The sequence below is a fragment of the Cygnus olor genome, chromosome 24 (assembly GCF_009769625.2).
Source record: "Cygnus olor isolate bCygOlo1 chromosome 24, bCygOlo1.pri.v2, whole genome shotgun sequence".
In the NCBI taxonomy this organism is placed as follows: Eukaryota; Metazoa; Chordata; class Aves; order Anseriformes; family Anatidae; genus Cygnus; species Cygnus olor.
Window position 1 is genome coordinate 2,181,223 of NC_049192.1, and position 23,312 is coordinate 2,204,534.

A 23,312-nucleotide genomic window follows, 5' to 3' on the forward strand; every position below is an offset into this window, starting at 1 on the left:
CTCGGCTCTGATGTCAGCGCCTCGCCGGGCCGGCCCCGGCCGTCGGGGGAGGGACGGGGCGGGGACGGGCAGCACCCGGCGGGGCGGGGGCACCGAGCGCCGCCCGGCCCCGCCGCCCCCCTCCTGGGCGCCCCCCAGGCGGGGTTGGGGGGGGGTTGGCGCCAGAAGCCCCCCCCGGAGGGGCGGCGGGCACCGGGAGAGGGGCCCCGACGCCGCCGCACCGAGCCCCGCGGGCACCGGGAACCCCCAGAGCCCCCCCGCGAGTGACCCGAGCCCCCCCGGGAGCGACGCCGCCCGCAGCGCTTTGTCTGGGGGCGCCGAGAAACGGGAGGGGGGAACAAAGCGGCAGCACGAGGAGCGGCAGCGGAGGGGGGGAAGCCCGACCCCAAAGGGTAAGGCCCGACCCCAAAGGGTAAAGCCCGTCCTGGGGGTAACGGATTGAGCCCAAGCTCCGTGCTCGGCCCAGAACCCAGCAAAGACACGAGCAAGCCTCAGAACTGGGCTGGGAGGGGAGGGATCCGTGCTGGGATGCATGCTCTAGGCCCTGGAGCTGCCCCATGAACATCTCTGCAGCTGGGGCAAAACAGGAAATCAGAATTTTTCACTTCTGGTATAAAACGCACAGCCTGCGTGTCACCGGTAACCCTGGGTCTGTTAGTCCAGAACTCTGTTTTTTGACACCCATCCCTCTGTCCCCCAGCTGCCCCCAGAAGCAGGGGATGCGCCCTGGAGGAGGAACCAGGCCCAGGAGGCACAGCCCCAGCGGCTGCGGTGCCCGGCCCTGAGCCCCGAGCTGGTCCCAGCCCTGCCACGGTCACCAGCGTGGAGCAGGCAGAGCCCTGGGAGCCCCCAGAAGGTTCTGCTGGAGGGTCCCAGCCAGAAACGGCCGTCCCCATCCGCCCGTGCTGGTGTCAGCAGTTTCGCTGGTGTCACAAGGCCAGAAGAAGCCACAAACGCAGGACTTCCCTCTTCCACTCGCAGCTGGAGGAAGGTGACAGCAAAAGAGAAACGACCGAAGGGTCGGTGAGCTTCAGCGTGCCGCAGGAACGCCAGCCCCGTGGCACACAAGGCCCACACCAAGTCCTCAGCAAGCAGCTGCCTCCCGAGGGAAGCCTTCCGGGCTCTGGCTGAGGACCTGGGGCCCTGGCTGCGCTCAGAGCTGCCCTGCAAGAGGCATTGAGCTCGGGGAGGTCTCGCCCCTATCCCAGCACACTGCAGTGTACGCAGCAAGAGAAATTCCTCCTGGGAGCACGGGTTGGTGCAGGGATTTGCAGCATCTCCCAGAATGTGATCCCGTGTCCTCCACCCCGGTTATTGAGGGCTGGGGGAGTTATTTAAGCATTCCTCATAGCAGCAGCCCCAAGCCCACAGTGCCTCAAGTTGCCGGCTTTGGGGGGGTCTTCCCAGCTCTGTCTCAGCCCAGGCTCAGCACTTTGGGACAGCAGCCCCGGAGCTGGGGCAGGAGGGGGCATTTCTGTGATTTCCCCCCGCTTCACAGGCTGGGGAGCGGTGGCTGCACGGGCCTCACGTCACGTCCCGTGGGACAGCGAGGGCACCCAGCTCCCTGCGCCCGCAGCATCCACCTGGTGCATCGCAGAAGCCATCCCTGAAAATAAAAATTGGAAAAGTGTTAGCGATGTTTAGAAACGTCAAATAAATAAAAGTAAAGAATAAATACAAATAAAAAAAAAAAATAAAAATAATAAATAAATGAAACAACAAAAAAAATACAATAATAAAATCGCAAAAAGAAATAATAAAAAAAATGAAAATTGAAAATAAGAATACAAAAATCTAAACCATAACAATTAAAAACCCAAAAATTAAGAAAAGAAGGGAGTAAGGGGGGCAGGGCCCCGCGGCTGTTGGCCGTGTCGCCACGAGGTGGCCCCCGGAGCCCGCAGAGCCGCGGCGGGCGGCGCAGCCCCACGCGTGGGGGGGGGCGCTTGGCCCCTGCGGGCCCGGAGCCGCCCGGGATACGAAGTATGCACACATCAGCCTTTGATACGAAATATACATAGATATTTATATTTTTTTCCCCAATCCTCTGTCCATCGCTTGAGGTGCCCAGGGCTGCTGCGGATAACCCCGCGCTGGCACCAGGTGTGGACTGGGGCACTGCCTGGTCTCTTCTGTCTGCAGCTGCAAGATTTCTGTGGTTAAAACCAAACAAACAGACGGATGAAACAATGGAACAGCCTCCTAGGAGGCAATCAGCAAAGGACTTGGTTATCAGAACGTCACCGTAAGCTTAAAACCGGCAGATAACTGGCATATTACGGAGGTTATCCGCCCAGAGACACAGCTTTGCAGGAGCAGTGCCACCACACTCCGATCTGCTCAGCCCCTGCCTGGTGTCTGTCTGACAAACCCGGGGAGCGGTGACCTCCACTCCTCGGCCACAAGAAAATTGGTTGGATGTGAAGGGGAAGCGATTTTTCCATTTCCATCTCCATTTGGGAAAAAGCAACGGCCACCAGCAGGCTCGGCCTCTATTCATGCGACACCAGTAGCTGATCTGCTAATGTGCTTTCCCTGGCTAGTAATAAACTAGATTATTATTTGATTATATCAGAGTTAGCAGGAAAAATAGACCTTGAAGATTAGGGTAATGATCATTAACGCTGTATGCGTCCTGTCCTTCTCCACGGGTAGATTTGTATGAGCATGAGGCTGCTGAAAAGCTTCAAAAATGGTAATACATTTAAATAATCCTGTATGCTTCCAGGATAGGGGTAATTGAATTGAAAAGATATTGTTAATCCCCATTACAGCAATTAATGTCCTTGTTAAAGCAGCAGGAGGAGTGGCACAGGAGGCAGCACTGGATGGTTTTGCGTGCAGCGGGGGCTCGGAGTGGACCCTGTGCTGGTGAGGGGATGCTCTGGGTGCTGAGCAGCTGGGTGCAGGAGCTGCAGCCGCAACCATCCTGTCCTGCTCCCTGGGCTCTTTTGCACCACGCCAAAAGCCTCGGCTCTGCCCCCAGCAGCTGCTCTGCTCCCCCGGGAAGCAGCTCAGGGCTTGGAAGTGATCCTCGGGCACGGCTCGCGTCTCTATTTATAAAGCGCTGTGGGATCCTGTAGATGAAGGGAGCTATTATAACCTGGATTTATGACCCAAAAAGTAGCCACAAGTTTTCTCCACTTCATCTTCATCTGCTTTTGTCGAGACAAGTCAGAGCAGCACCTAGACAGAGCCTCTCTCCTCACTCTGGAGCAGCGAGGGAGGTTTCTGGCTGCCAGCATCGGTCCCCTGCCAGGGATATTCCCCCCTGGCAGCACCCTCCTGCTGCGGGCTGGGAGAAATGCCCCCTGGCACGCTGTGGGATGAGGCCAGCAGCTCCGGGGCTTGGCTTCCCCCGGCAGATTAGCACCCAGCAGGCCCCGGCGTTGCTCACATACCCCAGCGGGACGGCTCCACGAACCCTTCCCGCCGGATGTCGGTGACACACGGAGCCTGTAACTGCGAGACAAGTCAGGGAACACTGCTCAGGATTGCATCCCTCTGACTGACAGGGACCAGGATCGGGCTCCTGCCCAGGCATCTGGCTGCTGCCGCCCGTGTGCACGGTGCTGGGGGGGGATGCGGCAGCCCCGGCCCCTCCAGGCATCAAAAATGCACGAAGGCCCCGCACTGACCTTTTAACTCTGCTTTTCTCAACACGGAGCGACTTTCCACCTCCAGCTGGAAACTGTATCCTGATTCATTGCCCACAGGATGATGCCAAATGTACTTCCTTAGCTCAGTCACACAAACTGCTACTCAGAACGCAGGAACACGTACCTTCAAAAATAGTGCGCTTTGAAAGGGATGGAGCCCAACTGACAAGCAAAACCACAGATCCCACACCAGGGAACACGGAGCTTGCAAGCAAGTATTAGTTCTTGTCTAAGGCTCACCTGAGCAGCAGAACAGTCCTGCAGCCTCGGTGCAAGGAGCAATCCTCATTTTATGTCTAGCCCTCACCTCCATATTTCTGAACACAGATTTATTTATTTTTTTTCTGAGCACAGATGCGCCAGCACGGAAAGGGGCCAGGACTTCAGATCAGCAACCCGACCAAGAGTCTCTGATCTTATCACCTGCGTGTATTTTAATGGGCAGCTCTGGAGCAGATATAGGGTGCCCAGAGGCTTCTCTCCGAGTGAGAAATAACTCAGATGAACCGGGACAGCCTCAGCCCCTGGTCAGCAAGAGGTGGCGTTGGAGCAGGTAAGAGGTTTCAGGTCAGAAGTGCCCACGTGCTCCTGTGCAGCACAGGGACCGCTCGTGGGGGCCCAGCTGGTGACATTTCTGATCTGAGGAGATTGCCAGATGCCTGGCACAAGGACATCAACTGGAACTGGAGAGGGGTCAGCAGTCCCCAGCCTTGTCCCAGCCAAACCAGCACGGCACACGGCAGCACTGCGCGGCTGGGAGATTCACCTGCAGGAGAGGTGAAACGCGGCATAAACTGGGAAAGGATGGGGACACGGAGGGGTGTGAGGACAGAGGAAGGGTTAGAGGCTCTGGGCTGGCGCTTTAAATGGGCCTTGCTTTAAATGGGGCGTCCTGGACACGCTACCTCCTACTGCACTTCCATCTGCTGGCATCCACGCCTCACCCAAATCCCCGCGGTCTGCCAGCAGACGGGAGGCATTTGTGCGACAAGATTACGGAGATTAGCTCCGTTAGCATAAGCAGCTCCTGGGGCTGGCCCTAATCCAGAGGGACACACGCAGCCCGCATGCCGCCGCAGGGCTGCCCTGGAGGACCCGCCGGAGCCCAGGGGGAAAATTTTCGCCAGGGTTTCTGTGCCAGGCCGGGCACCGCGTGCCAAAAGGGACTCTGCAAAGAATCCCAGCCTCTGCCAGCAGGATGGCCATGCTGCTATAGCTTTTTCTGCTCCCACAGCTGCCTTCCAGCCCCCCGGTCACTGCAGCACAAGCATGAGGTCCTTGGGGCTCTTGGTGCTTTCTAACGCAGCCTCTGCTGGTGGCTTGGGCAGCAAACGGAGCCTGACGCCAGCTCAGGCTCTGCAGAAGGCGCTGGCTGCTGCTTGCTGCTTTGTGGGGGGGAGTCCAGCCCTCAGCTATAACAAGCTTCAGCCACACGTTGAAGGCTGTAACCTAGATATGCCCCGTGGACGTGGCAGCAGCAAACACCCAGAGGTTTCCGCACAAAGCCAGGCGATCGCGTGCCCCACATTCAGGAGCTTTGTGCTCGCCCACTCCCCTGCAGGGAGCCCCTTACCTGGAGCAGGGCTCAGCCCTCGCCCCTCCACAGCAGCACAGCCCTGCTAGGAGGCAGGACCGGGGCAATTAATGTCATTAACTCAGCAATCAGCAGCGAGGCCTCACCGAACCCCGTGCACCCAGGTGCAAGCAACGAGCATTGCCTGCAGGGAAAAGGAGAGTGGGGAAAGGGAAGCGCAGCCCTGAGATGACAAAAAAAATCATGATCTAAACCCAAAAAGAGGAGGCTGAGAGAGGCCAGGACTGATGCCACAGCACAAGGTGCAATCAGCCGGGGAGCTCATTAGGCTGAGGGTCAGCACCCATGGGCTCGGCCGCGGGTGCCGGCGGCAGCGGGGTGCTGACGGGGCTTTATCGGTGTTGCTGTGCTCGGTGGAAAAACACTCAGGGCACTGAGCAACGGGCTAAAAGTGCCGGGGTCAGGCCGAGCAGCTGCTGCGGGGCCGTGCTGGAAGGCCTTTGCTCCGAAACTGCCGTATCCGCCCCGGCGTGCTTAAAGCAATAACAGGGATTGCATTGCAGCGGGCTGTGACCTGGCACGCGGCGTGAGCCAGAAATAAAACTGTTTATGTAGCAACTGAAAAAATAGCAACAGCAGCTAGGTGAGGTCTATCTATCCCATTTTATTTATTTATTTCTGGGGGCCAGGACTGTTTGTTTATTTGGGTGGTTTAGATGTGTTTGCACTATGGAGATCTTGCTCGCCCCGTGCGGTCCCGCCGTGCTGCTGGTGGCAGCAGGGATGCTCTCACGTGGGCCTGGGACTGCTCAGCCCCAGCAGCTTTTGGGATCGGGGCAGCAACATGAGCAGCACCCTCCTGCACGCTGAGCTTTTGGATGCTGGCGTACGCCGAGAGATGCTGGATCCAGCACGGAGCTGGCAGGAGGCAGGTGCAGGCTCGAAGCAGGCTGTGTCCCGCGGTTCAGATGGCGCCTATATTTCCTAGCGCTCGATCCCTCAGCACTGCCACGGGGGAAGAGCTCTGCTATCGAGATCCAGGACGTGGGGACATTAAGGGGGGAGCCCGCCTGCAGTTGGGCCCATCCAGAGCTCCACTCGTGGCTCCTGGGGAGCTCATGCCAGCTCCCTGCAACACTGCCTGTTCCCAGAGCGAGACCAGGGCCTGAGAAAGCTTTTGGTAGAGGCTGCAAGGGCTGACTGACTGTGGGAAGGATGCACGGTGCTCGGGCTGTTGTCTAATAGGAAAAAAAATGAATCATCGAAGAGTATTTATAAAGTTTGTGTCGTTCCGGTGCATTTTCCATCACACGGGGATGTGTCGAAGGGTCATGCTTAGTCCTGCAAGTGCTAAAGAGAGGTCTGGAAATAGTTACGGCAAAGCATGTGATCCCACCAGCCTGGGAAAGAAAAGGAGAAGAGCTGATGGGGAGGTCTTGCCTCTTTTTTACCCACTTGCCACCTTGTTGCTTCTCCCCAAAGCACTGCCAGGGTCCCACGCAGCGAGAAATAAGACAACAAGGGAGGCAAAACTGCACACAGAGCGGCAGCAGGAATCTGTCACCAGGCCCTCAGTGGCTCAGCCCCACCAATTGTCACTGCAGAACCAGCCTGAACCAGCACCAGCTGGCTGGAAAATGAAAGCCGGGCCCTTTGCCCCCCTCCTGCACCTCCCAAAATAACCGGGGGCTTCCCCCCGCTCACCCCAAACACACGCCCGCCCTCGGCAGCCTGTCCCAGGAGGGCAGGGAGCAGCCAGCACAGCCCAGTCCTCCCAGTGCGCCCAGCCCAGTCCCCCCAGTGTCCCGTGGGGATGAGTTAAGGGGCACTTCTGAAGATGGCAGGGGTGTGAGTGTCAGATGGGGCCTGAAATAGCTGCCACTCGCTCCCGGGGCCGTGCAGCGCTGTGGGGAAGTCACTCTGCAAAGGGGCAGAAACTGAACAGCCCCACTTGTTTCCATGCTTATCTGCCCCTAAAGGAGAAATTAAGCACCTAAATCCTGTGGGCTTGGAGGAAAAGGCTGGCAGCACGCTTCTTGGGGCACGTACAGCTCTGGGAGGGTTCCCTTGGTGTCTGGACCCAGCGGCTGCCCCCAGCCCAGTTCTGCCCCGTAGCAGGGAGGAGCTGGCAGCACCAAGACCAAACGGTGCCAACGGCTGGCTAAGCACTGAGCTCTGCACGGGGCAGCAGCAATGAAGGGAATTGTGAGGGGGATATACAGGGGATATACAGCTTATGTCTCAGAGATCCATGCTCATACCAAAAAACCAAAACAACATTTTTTTTTTAAATCCATCCCTGGTCGCTAACACATTTATTTAGTGCTTAGATTTGAGAGCAGGAACCTCTGGTGTAAATTACTCGCATGACCTTTCCTAGGTGATGACTTTACAGCTGGCTGCCCAGACTTCCAATATCATTTCATTTCTGCCATCCATCACCAACACCTGCTGGGGATGCTGGCAGCTCGTATCGCTACCGAGCTCGGCGCTGCTCTCACCCAGCATCGTGGTCGCGGCCAAACAGCAGAAATTGTCACCGTGCACGGCCGGGGCCGTGTTGGACATGGGTGACCTCCGGCATCACCTGTCAGATCCACAGAAGCACTGAGTGAAGTATTTATTCCCTTCTTTCTCATCCTTCACCTGTGCCAGGGTGACCAGCGGGAGCTGCCCCGCTGAGCACGGCAGGGCAGAAATTCTGTTTTTTTTCTGAGTCCTGCCCTGCCAGAGCTGCTTTCCCCACCTCGTCGGCTGCCAGCCGGGTGGCACGCTCTGCTCTGCATCACCTCAGAGCGTTATTTCATTTTTCTTTCAGTCCCTTTTCTGCTATGCTTAATTACACAATTATAACAGCCACGGTCTCTGTCTTCCTACCTATAACCCCCTTGCCCAGAAAACCAATTCTCCCCAAGGCTCCTCTCCTCCACCTGCAGAGCCTGATGCCAGTTTCCAGGCTCGCGAGAGGAGCACAAACCCTTACAAGGCTCCACACTTCGGCAGAAGGCTGGGGCTGACTCTCGGTCATCTTTAGAAAGCTATTCTCAGCAGTTAAGAATGGCCGGGCTTAATTCAGGCAAGCATTTCAGCCCTCCAGACAAAGCAAGCAAACTGAAGCACACGTAAGGGGCAGCTCACTTAAACCCGCGTTGCCAGAGGAAATTCGGCCGTGGGCTCGTGCCGATGACCCCATCTCCCTGCAATCCCGCACCGAGGCTGAGCGCCAGATCCCGAGCCCTCCTTCAGCTCCTTATAAGTTCAGCCTCCGCGGGTGCCTGCTGGCTGCAGCCGCCTGCCGAGTCCAGCCCCGCTCGTCCTTTGGGTCTGCACAAACACGGGGGGGAGACGGGGGTGGCACTGCAGGAAAACAGCTCATATACGTCAAGCACGCTTTGTTCAAAGAAGGCACATGCATGTGAGGACAAGAAAACAATCTTGGGAGGAAAAGGCAGCTCTGAGCGTCTGCGCATGTGGCTGTCCTGAAGTGTTTGTAAAGCGCTTCAGGCTGATCTGACAAGGGGAAAGAAAACAAACCCGGCGCTGCCTACCATTCATTCATCTCCTGTGCTGCAAAGGGCTTCGTTTCTAAAAAGGATTAGATGAATCATACGAAGACTAGCACTAGCTTATTAGCTGATGCTTAAAGAAAACCTAATTATGGGCAAGATTCACCTCTGCAGTCCACACCATCCTGAGTCACAGGCGAACCCCTCCTGCAAGCACCGTCTGTATGTGAGAGTCGAGAACCATCCCAGAGCTCTGGGAGGCTCCAGCTGAAGGCTGATGGTGCTGCTGCTTTCACTGGTACCACCTGCACCAGCTGAGAGCTCAGTGTGGGGCTACCAAGGGGCTGCCAGGCAGCTCATCACCGCCAGTGCGGCAGGAGATGCAGCCCAGGACAGCCCGAGGAGCTTGAGCATTGCAGGCTCTTGGTAACTGCAAACACAGCAGCCTTGCCTCATCCAGGGATGGCTCACAAGTAGCCTTCCCCTTGGTTCCAGCTTAGTGAGAATTAGAGCTGTTGGCAGATGGGGTGTAACAGCCCCTGACACTTCGTACCCCCTCTGCACCCATGGTACGAGCAGAGCGCTCCTCTGGAAGGAGGCGAGGCAGCATCCTGTACACCGTGAGTCCAGGTATCATCAGCAATTCTTGCTATTACTGTCACCAGAAGCCATATCCAGACTCTTTGTAATTTTGAGGCCATTTAGAATGGCCTTTTTTTTTTTTTTTTTTCCCTAGGAACTTCTTGGCACTTTGCAGAAGCTGCAGGTCCCTTTGAAAGGTGTCAAGCAGAGCTCCCAGATCTGCAGCTCCAGGGTAGCCGCTTACTGCCACCGAACAGTTCTGGCTTACAAGCATGAATTTGTTGGGTGGCTTAAAAAAGCAAACAAACAAAACCCCTCAGCTTGTATTTTTAAAACATGAGTTTTAAAAATAAACAACTCACTTGCTAGGCTGCTGCAGCGGCTTCTAAAGGAAGTTGTGCCGAATGCCTCGGCCGTGCAGGACTACGTTGCCCCCTCACTTTGTAAGGGGAAGGAGGGTTAGGGCCAGTGACCCAAAGGGAATAGGGTGAAATGCGAGTAAATCTCCTCTTCTGCCTGTCAAAACGATTCGAGAATCTCCTGGTTAATTTTTCCTTTAAGAAACCAATTAATTAATGATTGAATTGTACAAGGGTGCTGATTTTATACCAGCGTTCCTCAGCATAATGTAGACAGGCAGAATGAATTACCTGAACACAGCCTTAGTACTCAATTCCCCAGTCCCCAGGTAGTGCACAGCACACCGTGTTACTCCAAACGGCAGAAGCTGTGAAGCACAGCACCTTATCGTTCTGCCCCGCGGCGTGGCAAGATAAGCCTGCTTTTTTATACGGGGTGCTGTGCCTGAGAAAATGCCACAAAATCCTAACAGAGAGGCTGAGCCATGAAAATCAGTAATCGCAGCAGACTGAGAAGCAACTGTGCCTACAGGCTACACATATGTAAATGCATACTACAAACATAAATAAAAGAAAATCAAAGATCACTGAAATGCCTGTATGTACATATTCTGTTACTGTTTTCGGGCTGTAATTTTATTTCATTTTTTAATCAAACATCTGACGTTCACCCACAGTAAAACAAATAAGGAAAAAATTCACTCTGTTGTCTGCAAACTTTCTGCATGTAACTTGCATCATTTAATTGTATAGGTCGTAGCTAGAGACCTTTTTATTGCGGGATGATTTCATCTTCAAACTATTCCAATATCCACTTGTGTACTGTAAGTTACCCATTTATAGGTTTCTAATAAAAGCAAATCTTCCTTAAGTGGCTATTACTGGATTTCTCCTTGCAGCCTAGGGATAAGCAGGATTCTGAGCTTTAAAAAGCTCTGCAGTGGACTAAATAAGAAAGTGACAACCAGAGAATGCTATGGCAAAACTTTGGTAAGTTCTAATTATGGCCTTGTTAATGGGAAGAACGTCTGTCAGATCAGAGCGTTCATCACATTTAGCACTGGCACGCTGAAATCATCTGCTCGCGCGGTCGCGCGGTCTGAAAATTTTCTACTGATCTCTAGATGCCACAGAAGTTAGTATCTGGCAATACAAAGTAAGTCACACCACCTGGAAATAATAATATATATAATATATACATATATTACATATATATTAAACCAAGTATGTCTTTCAGGAATTTGCACAGTCTGTTGCTAAAGAAAATTATGTATTTATTTTCTTTTAAAAATGAACCAAAGTACAACTTTAGGAAATATCTGTCCATTACATTTAGATACATAGTTTGAGACTGACTTATTTCGAAAGTGTTCCTTCACAGAGAGAGTTATATTCACATGCACCTTAAGTGTTTTCTACATTTCCACCTTATTACATCTCTTCACAATATTTATAATAAAAAGGCTAACCTGTAAATTCTTTAGACGTATTGACATTGAGTGTGAACATCTGCAACGTTTAAGAAACCCTGAATAGTCATTTGATTGCACCAAGACAGATGTAGGCTGGTAAAATAATAAGGCACAGTACTATGTATAGGGAACACGGGTTATTCTCTTAGTGACACAGACTTACCGACCTCGTTAGCCAGTCTGCAAGAACTGTGTTTGGATTAAGTCACTGCACCCTCTGAAGGCAGCGACGATGTTCACCTATGCAAGACTGCTCTGACACCCCAAGGGTTTTACAAGTGACGGTGGGAGTTAAAAAGCTATTAGTGGAGTTTTAGAACACTCAAGGGCTCTTTTATGTGAAGGATGAAGTGTATACATTTCCCCAAACCCGTATCAAATTAATAAAAAAAAAAAAAAGAAGTGGTATCTTTGTTATACTCTCCATATAAAACCACGACGTCCAGTTTTCAAAACTGCTGAGTACCCACAACTCCGAGTGCTCAAGGCATGAAAAAGTTGCAAGTTTTTCTATTAAGGAAAAGTTTTTTCAATGTGGTTTGTTTTGAATCTCAGCTGGGTACTGCACAGAAGTACTGCAGACCTTCCCATGTTATTTTGGCTGTTCCCTTCCACAACAGTATTAAACTTTGGCAGGCAGGGGATTTGTATCAATCATTTCAGCACAGATCTCTGGGTGCAGAATCAGCCTTTTGCTTGTGTGGCGAGGATTAGTAAGACATTGCTGAGATCATCATGTATATGTTTGGCAGCCAAAACAGCTATCAGTATTAAAAAAAGAAAGAGAGAGCTGTAGTCTGCAGTGAATACCCCTTTAAAAAGGACCCTAGGTTTATTTCAGAGGTAGTTTCGAAGAGGATGACCATTGCAAAGAACCTCTATTAATAAATTCCTACCTTTAAAAGCTTCCAACTGCATGGAAGTCCTCACAGGTCACAACTACTGTAAACAAGCTCAGACTGCGTAACATACCCATACAATCTGCCTTAAAACGTTTGGATTAGCTTGTTCTGAACTAGAAACCCCATTCAAACTGGGTAGGATGGATAAAAACCTCTGGCAAAGAGTACCTGTTGTACGCAGACAACCTCCGTACTCAGATCCCTGGTGTGAAACAAGCTCCCATCAGTATGATCAGACCTGTGCAGAACTGAATGCAGCCCGGTTTGGTGTGTTTGTAGTACCATGTTCCACAGCGAATACGTTACTGTCCCGCTGAGTTCACATGAAAACAAAGTTTCTCCTTGCAACTAGGACAGTTGTAAGATATTTGGACCCCAGTGTAAAAGCAACGTGTATCTGTCGGATGCGATGCTCATGCCTTGTCACTTGTTTATATAAAATATTGCTAAAACAAACAGCTAAAATGCAAACAATAAACAGAGCATGTTATTTACAACACAGAGACTAATGATATGTGCAGTCAAACAGAGGAAACATCATAAGGAGCATTTCAAAACAAGTTTGTGTGACTTCATTAAAATTCTTAGAAATGTGATGTCTGTTATAAACTCAAGTAAATTGCATTTGTTTTGTGCTAACTTTCTAGAAGAGCATGATTCAGGTTCCAGTGGAACCTCACTAGTGCTGGCAGATTAACAACCTTGCAAAACAAAGAGGTACCTCAGAAATCAACGCTGTTCTGTTATTCTGTTTAGACAAGTTTCGTATTATATTAATTCAACATCCTAACAAGTATCGCAAACGATTAAAGTGATGAACCTCTTGCGATTTCAGACCTCATTAGCGTTCAGCTTTCCAAAAATTCATGAGAATTTGTGAAATCAGTGTGAATTTGAGACTTGACTGTATCTCAGTGAAGACAGCCACTGCGAGTGCATCTGCAATTTACAGCTGCCGCTGTTGAGCAGCACAGCCTCTGTTCCGGCCCCGTGGCTGCGTGCACCTCCTGTGCTAACTCACCAGGTGATGTGTTTAGGAGGATGACGACTCAGCTCTCTCCCAGACACAAAATCTATTAGCTAGCTTGAAGGGCCCTCCCACTTTGGGAATAGTGTGTCACGCTTCTTCGAAATCAAGTATTTTATAAAGAAAATGGGGGCTTAGTAAATGGAAACAAGCTCAAAAATATCCTTAGCTGTATTCCCTGGGTGATGAAGAAACCACTTTTCAATACAGCAAAAATCTTCTGAAGTTGCTTCTTGTTGCTTCTCATCTACTAGGGCTGTGCAGGCAAGAGCCTCAGATTAGCAAGACAGTTAGCTAAGTACCTGATTTTAAACTATAGTATAAACAGTCCCAGGTAAGTAAGACTGATTCTTAAACATACACAACTCAAAGAGCACCTTGTTTGATCAGGTCAAGGTGAACACATTGTTTAGGTAAAAAAAAGCCATATTCCTGCCAAATAATTATTATATTTGTAGTTTCACAGCACAAGCCTTAAGTGAGAGCACCGTACGTATACTAGGGGCTGTGACATTGGAAATTACCTCATAGTAACCAGATCTAATCATTCTACATCTGGCATTTTAGAGATGAAAATGCCCTAGAACCAAGACACTACCTGCTATTTCTGGAGAAGGGCTATTTTGCCTTCTCTTTGCACAGCTCCTAGCACACGAACGCTCTCCCGCCTTCCTCCAGGTTCCAAACACTACCATCACTTCATAGTTTTTCTATATAAAGTGCTCTCTTTCTACCCTTCTTTCTTACGAAGTTATTGCTCCTCACTCCCCAGGTACATTAGAAAAAAAAAAAAGTTAAAAAATGCCTATAAGAAAGGGCAGAGAAGGAAGAATAATATTTCTGGCTTTGAAAAAAACTGCCCCATTTTTAGAGATTCTGCTAAAATTGGTGATCTAGTCTACCACTTCCCTCCCTGTTTTCCTGATTCTCCATTCAAATAAAACTTCACTCAGCTGAGCCAAATGAAAAATACCAGTCCTGCATTATTATGAAGTGAGCCATGAGCATAGCATACACACCGGTATTACTTGTAGCTGCACAGATAAAGGCTAGACTATGTTATTTTCATATTATTACTAAGCTTATTGCATTCATACTCACAAAACAAAAGAACTCGGGAAAACTAAATGCGTGAGAAACTCAGTTTAAGCAGCAGTCCGGGAAAGTTTGGAGCTCTGGGTCTGTCTTTTGGCTTTTTCACAAAAGCCTCCATCCAGCATTTTCCCAGTGCTGTAATTAAAACAGAGCAGAGCAGAAAATGCAGCCCCATCTTCTCAGAAGAAGGGTCTCGTATTGAACATGTGGTCACCTTATCTTAAAAATCACCCCGATAATTCCTTTGTTTGTATAATGAGAGTCTCCTTGTTTTAACATCAGAAACCTGCTACGGAGAAACTCATTAAATTTAAAAACCTCTCTTCATAAGAGCTCTAAATTGTATTTAAAATTGTGTTCAGGCACCTGGCAAGAGATCAGATGCTTTTGTAAATGGACTCAGGCCATATGGCTCCAAGTACTAACAACCAGAACAAGTTGTGCTGTTGTCATTACAGGTCACACCACCATTTCATGTTCTTGGAAGATAAAGGAAATATAAGCTCATACATCTCGAGCATGCAGAAACATCTCTCAAAGACCTGAAGGAATACGATTAGAAATAAAACAATTCATCCCATGATGTACTTTGATTTGGATCCACCAATTTTTGCACCTTATCAGTTGTTCCTGATATTTTATAGGTTATGCTCAGATCTCAGAGCACTCTTCCACTTAGGCCTGTCCCACACGTTTTCTGGTTATAGTCCTGGGCCTTCAAATCTTTTCCTTATCTGACCAGGGCGGCATCTTTGCTTTTTTATTAAAAGAGCTCCACCTAATGCAATGGAATTCACTCTACACAACAAAGACATTTTTTAAATGATCAGAATCTCAACTGTGTAAAACAGACCCCAGATTCGACGGTTCCTTAAGTTCAACATTTTTTGTTTTGGAAACAACACAGAAAAAAAAAAACAACACACACACACAAAATCCACACACACACACCTGGCAGAACTGATTTTTTAAATCTGAGCTCCAAAAAACATATAATTGATTCGTTAGGCCTGAACAAACTGGTCCACACTTGTGATGGACCAGTTTGAACTCGAATTTCCTTATCAGCTTTCCATATGTTTTTAAGGGAGATAGCAAGTGCACAGGAATTAGTTTTATTTAGACATATCCCGTGCTCTGTGCCATTTCCAAGCTCTTCTGAAAAAAAAAAAAAAAAATTAAAAATCAGACTACAAAATTTCAACACCAAACTCTTTTGATGTCTATATCCATGGTATTTTTAAAAATCTCAGTCAGAATAGATAGGGGAAAAGCAGCACAGAGAAATCAAATTCTTCAAACATAAGTTAGCCATTTGCAAGCAAGTTCTTAACGCATTACATTAATGCACTTGTGCTTTTGACAACAGATGTAAAAACGTTCCCCCAAATAAAAATAGTTAATTTGGGGATTAACTGAAAATATGCATTTTAAATTATTTTCCCTTGCTGTCTTAAGCAAAATAATCTTCTAAACCGCCTTGATAAGAAAGTTTGACTTCTAAAACAGCATTATTAAATAGCACATCTGTCAAACTCATTTTACTCAGCAGAGGAGCTGACCTATCCAGAGCGTTATATGCACCATGTTGTGAGAGAAACAATTTGATAAGTTAGCCCTTTAAAAGTTTACATTTTGACTAAACTTTTTATATTCAAGATTCATCCTCTAATAAAAAGTAAATCCGTTAAAAACCTCTGCATTTAACTTCCTTACGCGTTATTAACAAACGATTAAAATACAAGGTATGTATTCCGGAGATACAGAGCCTGCTATTAGCTGACCAGCTTTGGCAGCACAGTACATAGAGGTATACTGCCACTGGAGTCGGAGGTTAAATTCGCCCTCAGCTTGTTCGCTACCCCAACTACAGGAGGCAACTTGGAACCGATTCCCGTGAAAGAACTTGTGTAGCTCGATATCCGTTTACTGGAGGTTTTGTCAGTGCTGGGCGGTTTGGGCGTTCGTTTACAAATCCACGGGTGCCTTAGAGCCTGACTTGGAGTCATGCGTGCCGAAGGGTCCCAGCTGAGACATTCTTTCAAGAACTCTATGAACAAGGGATCGTCGCAGCCTTTCAGTGCTGTCACCCAGTCCTTGTTCCCTGGAGCACCTCGTATTTTACCCCTGCGCGATCGACTCCCGTTAAGGGTCACTCTTCCGTCTGCATGTGTAGTTACAGTGCAGTAGCGAGGGTGACCCTTGGAGTTGATGAAGTTCTTGGCTCGCTTGGACTGATCCAAAAGCTTCTGAGGTGGCATTCCCAGAAGTTCCATCATACAAGCCAGTTGGTCTCCCTCGTCCTCTCCAGGAAAAAGAGGGTATCCAGTCAATAACTCCACCAGAATACAGCCAAAACTCCACATATCTATGGGCATCCCATAGCGGCTTCCGAGGATTACCTCTGGTGCTCGATAAAATCGAGACTGAATGTACGTGTAGACTCTTTGGTGCTCAAAACAGCTGGACCCAAAATCTATGACCTTGATTCCGCTCCTCCCTTGCTGTTTTAGGAGGATATTTTCTGGCTTCAAGTCACAGTGTATGATTTTGTTCCTATAAAGAGCATCCAAGCACTGCAGTATCGAGTGAGCAAACTTGCGTACCAGCTGGATGCTGAAGCCCTGAAACTTATTTCTTTTAATCAGCTCATACAGGTTCATACTCAAGAGTTCAAAAGTCATACAGATGTGGTTCCGAAAGGTGAAGCTCTCCAGCATGTGAATAACATTCATGCTGCCAGTTTTATCCTGCTTCTTCAGGTGCTCCAGAATCCGGATTTCTTCCGCTGCTTGGCGATGGAATCTCTTCTCATTGCGAACCATCTTTAAGGCTAAGTGTTGGTGGAGTTTGTGATCGTAGACTTTAGCAACTTGTCCAAAACTGCCCTTGCCAATGATTTTGAGCACTTCATACCTGTAAGCAAGATGGTCGTGGGGCACGTGAATGTAGCTGCCTTGGTCATCGTCATAGCCTCCATTGTTGGGACCACCAATTACTCCTTGCCTCTTTTTCGCAGCTGGACCCACAAAGTAAATTTCGGAAAAATTGAATATCTCTTGTTGCTCATAAGCAGATAATTGATGTTTGTACTGTTTGACAGCTTGCTCTGGAGCTTGGGAAATGGCTTTGTGTGCTTTTGAGGAACTAACACCACCTTTAGAAGTGCTTAAGCTCTCTATACTCTTATCTTTTGCCAGGGAAGGAAGAGATCTTTCTGAACCAGTAATTCCTGCAGACTGAAGAGCACTACTCCTTCTGTTACCAGAGTCCTCGAATAATTGCTCCACTTTGACCTGACTTCCAGTCAGAGGGTGATCCTTCATTGCAAGTTTGTTGCTACAAACCTACAGGTGGAAAAACGAAAAATAAGCTTTATGTTTTAAAGCATGGGCTAAGAAAGAAATCAACATCATAAATAAAAACAGAAACATCAGCATGTTTTGCATTTCCATTAGATATAAATATAAAGAGCTCAATGGATTACCTAAGCTAACTCAAGCTACAGGCATAGTTATAGAAGGGAGCCCAAAATGCAACTTACTGAAACAAGCACGTGCACAAACACGGTGTATTTTTAAGTCCATACAGGGTGAACCCCAGAGCGTCAAACACTCCAACAAGGACACAGTACCTACCCCTACTAGTATGCACGTAGTCAGCAAACAGCTGGGGGAACGGCTATGTTTAGCTTTAAACGTGGGTGCAGCAAACACAACCGACAACAGATGCAATTTGCACCTGTCTGAGACACGCAACACGACAAGAATGTGCAGAGAAGTGTTAGGAATATTGCAAAGACAAGCGTGCCAGCGGAAGACAAAGACATGACAGCAAGTGACATAAGGCTGGAGTAACCAAGCTGAACACGGAGCAAAAGGATGACAGCAGGACAAGATAAAACACATAAATTAGATAGAAATGAAATTTATGTATTTTTAAACATTTGGTAGTGGCTTTTTTTCTTCCCTCTTTTTTAAAGAGGAAAAACACACCACATCCACACTCCCTTTGGAATCACGATAGCTGAATAATTACTACAAAACAGACTTGGAAGCCCTCAATAATCACGAATATCTTTTACTCCAACATCTTTGTCAGTAGTGTGTAACCACTGCCACACACTGTCACGTTAAAATATTTACATCTGAAATGAATGCATCGGAAATAGCACATAAATGTGAGAAAAGCATCGTGCAATGTTTCAAGCTTGTCATTTTTACAAACTAGTAAACGCTGAGCTCCCTGGAGTTCAGTCCCTTATTTGCACAGCAGTTATTCCCCTTTTCTACCCACTGATGCTCCTTGCTGACAGGCAGCAAAGAGGTGTTGTTTCATCCTATGCAACAAGGAAGAAGCTGTGACTAGTGTAACAACATCTGTTTTCCATTCTGTCCTTTAATCTAAAAATAAAGGTTTGAGACACATGCCAAACCGAATCCCTGAAAACTGAAATAGCTACACAGGAATCAAACAAAAATATAAATAAACCTGCAGATCCACAGCCATAAAACCAAATTCCTTTTTAGTTACATAAAATCTAACATCTTAGCACAGTCCGTAAATAAGGGAAGCGAATGCTCCTGCCAAAACCAGCTACATGTCTCTTAAGAGTCTATTTGTTAGTGCTGCCTTGAAGAGTTGGCTTTTGCTCATGAGCCCAAAAAACGGGCATTTCCTGCAGAAGTCAGTTCTAGCTCAGTGGTGGCTATGCCATCAGATCTATCCTACTAAGTTCCACCACTCAGAGTCCTATCAACCCCAAACCACAGCGTACGGTAAGAGACACGCCTTTCCAGAAACCCTGAAGTGGAAAAACAAAGCCCAACCCTAGTAACTTCGGATAAACGCCTTTTTCTCGGAGTCTGGCTGAACCTCCCAGATAAGAATGGCATATTTTCGGAGCCAGCTATTCAACACACAAACAGTAAGTTTACGAACAAACAGCGAACACAAGTGTGGAACGAGGTTCATGCTTGTTTGGTTCCTGAAGTTTCTGGGGACCCAGGGGGGAAGAAAGCCTGTCCTTCTACAGTAGGAGTCTTACTTTCACCTTTGAAATCAAAGCTTCATATTCTTACTACTTGGGTTTCAATTGTGTGCACAACAGAAGCAGCTGCTGCCCAGCGTGGCTTCAGAATAGGTGCCAGAAAACCTCTGCAGAGAGCCATCCTGGTGCAGAGCCTTCCCGTGGCAGTTTAGATCAGCAAGGCCCCTGCAGAGCAGCTTCCTGCAGTCACCTGAAGGAATTAAGCACCAGGACTTCAAAAGGCATTACTGTACCACACAAACGGAACCTGTGACATCAACTCCTTTCACTATTTGGTTGTCAAAAAAAATGGTGTTAACTGTCTGAATGTCATCAATTTTAGCAACGTGACAAAGCCTAGTAAACTGTGTAACAGCCAAATACTTTCTATTCAGGAGCAACAGCAACTCTCCTAGCGCTGCTGTTTGGGGCAAACATTTTGTATTTTAAGTTCCTAAGCAAACAAGGAATTCACAATTACATTTCTCCTAAAACTATTTCTTAAAGAAGGGGGCTTTGGATCTCAAACCTGACTCAACACCCATAAGCAGTAAGGACTGAAATTTCATTCTCAGGAGGCGACCAAAATCATTTGCCACGTGACGGTGAGCCACAAATAGAGAGCAATCTCGAACCCAGAAGAGCTACACCAGGTCAGATGACTTCTGGGTAACATCAGCTTTCTTTCAGCAGCTTTCTTCTACAAATCACAGGCCGCCCAGTTTTTGTTGTTGATAAAATATGCTATTAGAAGCCAAGCAATTGGACTGACAACACGACTGCCACCACAGTGAAGATTTTCGCATCCTTCTCACTTAAAATGAAGTTTTATACGAAAACGGTTAACCCAGTTCCTACACAATGGGGTTTTCAAAAGCTCATCAGTTATCTTCACAAACTGAATTGAACCCATCTATCCTCAAAGCAGAAATATTTATGTTCTCTTATATCACTAAGTTGAAAGGAATGGACAGCTGCGTATCTCAGAAGTTTGTACCTCTCCCATTACATTAAATCGGAATACAGAAATCTTGGAAAGAAAGAAACTGCGTATCACTTAAATCCATACACTTTTCCATCAAAACTGAGCATCACAATCCCTGCAGGCTTCATCTCAGTTCCTGCTTGCAAGACGCCACTAAGGTTGTATTTTCTGACGTGTTATCACAGCAAAACGAGGCATTTTACAATCCTTAGTCTTGTCTTAAAAAGTTAACAGGCTTGATGAACAAAATATAGATGAAGGATAAGATACACCATGGAAAAAAAACAGTCGTGCAATTATATTTGCATTTAACCTGACAGTTCCAGTACACTGGCTTCTGTTCAGTTATGAACAATTCTAGTTAAATTATGACTTAAGCACTACAGTTTAGGATTTCCCGCATGCCCCCCACAAAACAATCCACTACTCCTGAAACCCGTACGTTTCTTCTGCTCTCCCTCAGTATTGCTAAAAGAGGAAACACAGACCGGCACTACTGAATTTGCTCAGTGAATGGCACAGACCAAATTAATTACTAATGTCTGTTACAATAAGTTTACACAAAGTGATGATTTTCAAATGCATCTTATTTGGTGAAATGTCTGTTTTCACTTTCTAGGGGGTTGTGTTTTTTTTTCTAAGCACAAGCTCCTTCACTTCTGCCAGAATTCAACAACAGCCAAAACACGTTTGTGACACGTATAAAGGTCGGATCTCTGTACAGCTGAACACGACTACTACTGCTCAGTTGAAACAGTTTAAGAAAAGATCCAATAACTCCATACCTGTTTAGGAAACACAGCTCCTATAGAGAAACACGTTTACACCTTCAGTCCACAAAGACCTATTTTGCTAGCTAGTAAAGTGGAAGATAATGCCAAAGTTTTCAGAGAAGAAAGATACTTTTGTAAGGAGTTTGGAAGACACAAAAACCCACACTGAAGTCCTGAAATTTTCATAAGTGAAACTGAAATGGAAATGTGCAAGAGTTGAAGCAAAAGGTGTAGATTTACATACTTATCAGCATACTAGGTGGCACAGCAGAACACTTCAACCCTTTGTAAAATAAATTTCTTAATTAAAATAAGAGCTGATGATAATAATACAGGATTACTGATGCTGCCTAGCAAGTTTTGCATTCAACAAAATACTCTACCATTTTTATATTTAGTAAAAGCCATACTGCTAAATAAGCTACTAAAAGGCTGCCACATCCCACTTTTCTCATTTACTCTCTATAGTCGGCTACAATGCCACACCAAGCCTCCACACAGGAGGCTTTAAAATACTCACATTTGATCTTCCAAGGGAAGGAAGTCCTGAGGGGCTTTGTTCTTCATTTGTAGACTCTTGGTACCTGATCTGATCTATCCTCATATAGGAATCATATAATCCGTCTCCAAACCTGGCTGGAAATGTGCCATACACAAACCAGTTAGTCACAACGATTCACACTGATACAGAGACAAATGATAAAAGCGTACCTCATGTTTTAATAAGACCTTCAGTTCTCTTTCAGTTGGTAAATAATCTTCAGAATTTAACTATGATGTTTGGGCTCTATTTTAATATAGCCTCAGAATACACAGCTCTTTGGAAACCTTAATTTATGACGCTTTTAATTTAGAGCTTCTCTTTTTTAGTCGATTTTTGCACTGCAAACACATCCTTAAGAAACCTTAGCCAATATACTCCCTTTTTTTTCCTTAAGCAGGATAATCCCAAAGTAGCCTCATTGACAGCGACAATAGAAAATGAGCGCACGCTTAGCCTTTGAAGTAGGTTATCCCTTAAAAATGATACGAGGGAATTAGCAGATTTGCTGCAAGAAGCCAAAAAAAAAGGGGGGGGGGGGGGGAGGGGGGGGTCTCGTTGGTTTGCCCAGCATCCCACAAACGCAATTGAAGAGCCTAAAGCCGAATCCCTTAACGCAACCGACATCAGACCCACGAGCACCACCACGCTGCTATCGCGATACCGCATCCCGTCAGCGTTCCTATCGCGATTCAGCCGCCTGGCCCGGGCTCCCGGTCACGGCCCCGGGGGGCTGAGGCGGCCCCGGGGGGAGGCCGTCCGCCGCCTCCAGGCTCCCCCGCCCCACCAGCAGCCCCCCGAGCGGGGCCGGCTCCCTCCCCCGGCCCCGTGAGGGCAGCGGGGCAGCGGCGGCGCCGCGCACCGGGGCTCGGTAGAAGGGGAGCCCGGAGGCCGCATTGTTCCGCCGAATCCCCCCCCACACACCCCGGGGGGGACCCCGCCGCCGCCTCACCTGCCCCGAGGGGCGCCTCCGGCTTTCTGCCCAGCAGCATGGTGGCGGCGGGGGGCGGCCCCCATCCCTCGTCCCGCCGCCGCCGCCGTCAGGCCCAGCGCTGCCGGGGCGGGCGGACTGCGGCCGGGGCGGGCGGGCCGCGGCGGGGCCGCCCGTTGCCAGGGGAACCGAGCCCCCGGCCGCGCCTGCGCACTGCGGCCGGGGCGGGCCGGGGCGGGCAGGGCGCGGCGCTGCCCCCTCACGGCGGGGACGGGGATGAGGAGCCCCCCGCCGGCAGGGAGATTTCCGCACGCCTTCAGGCAGCCGTTGGCGGCCGTTTTCCTCGCGGGCAGGGCCCGGCCTCGGCGCACTGTCTCCTGAGGGAGTCGTGGAGCTGCCTTCCAACCGAGGAGCCCCCGTTCTGCCGCCCCCGAGGGGCTCGGCGCAGCTCCGGCTGCAGAAATAACGCTCCGCAGCCGCCCCGGCCTCGTTTTTCTCTTTTTTTCTTTCTGTGGGCTCAGGGGTTACGGTAATCAAGCGACGCCCGAGATAACCGGCGGTGCAAGCAGGCTGGATTTCTGTCTGTGACACAGAGATAAAGGCTCTCCCCTAGCACAGTGGAGGTGTCGGTCACCGTCCTGAGCCCCCTGCACCACAACAGACACTAAAAAGTGCCCCTCACAAAGTTGCTTTTTTTTTTTTTAGGCTTGTACCCAAAACCGCTTAGCTTTATGCAGCCTTTGGGTTTTAATACCTCCTCCCCTCTCAGCATGCTGGTGCCTCATCACTCCTCGTCCCTGCCCGTGGGGACCTAAGCAGCACTTCCCCTCAGCTCCAGGGAGCACCCTCCACGAAGCAAAGCATTTGGAACAAAGAAAACTTACTGTTAATGCAAAACCTCCCGCAACACCCCCACA

At 48.7% G+C, this 23,312-nt stretch overlaps 2 protein-coding genes across 4 annotated transcripts; one reads left to right on the forward strand and one right to left on the reverse strand.

Moving 5' to 3' along the window:
- The first annotated feature begins 10 nt into the window (after positions 1-10).
- Positions 11-1,607, forward strand: LOC121059078 (basic proline-rich protein-like). Its single transcript, XM_040535432.1, has 2 exons — positions 11-392; positions 701-1,607. Exons 1-2 carry the CDS (start codon positions 11-13, stop codon positions 1,129-1,131), a joined length of 813 nt encoding a protein of 270 aa, XP_040391366.1. The 3' UTR covers positions 1,132-1,607.
- Positions 1,608-10,900: 9,293 nt separating this feature from the next.
- DYRK3 (dual specificity tyrosine phosphorylation regulated kinase 3) lies at positions 10,901-23,231 on the reverse strand. Of its 3 annotated transcripts, none has more exons than XM_040536290.1 (3): positions 23,150-23,231; positions 21,444-21,559; positions 10,901-17,483 (listed from the first exon to the last, which is right to left on the reverse strand). In XM_040536290.1, exons 1-3 carry the CDS (start codon positions 23,178-23,180, stop codon positions 15,912-15,914), a joined length of 1,719 nt encoding a protein of 572 aa, XP_040392224.1. In that variant the 5' UTR covers positions 23,181-23,231; the 3' UTR covers positions 10,901-15,911. The 3 variants fall into 3 exon arrangements, with proteins under 3 accessions (XP_040392224.1, XP_040392223.1, XP_040392225.1); XM_040536289.1 differs by lacking the exon at positions 23,150-23,231 and adding an exon at positions 22,417-22,569; XM_040536291.1 differs by lacking the exon at positions 23,150-23,231 and adding an exon at positions 22,417-22,496 and having other exon boundaries at positions 21,444-21,555.
- Positions 23,232-23,312: the final 81 nt, after the last annotated feature.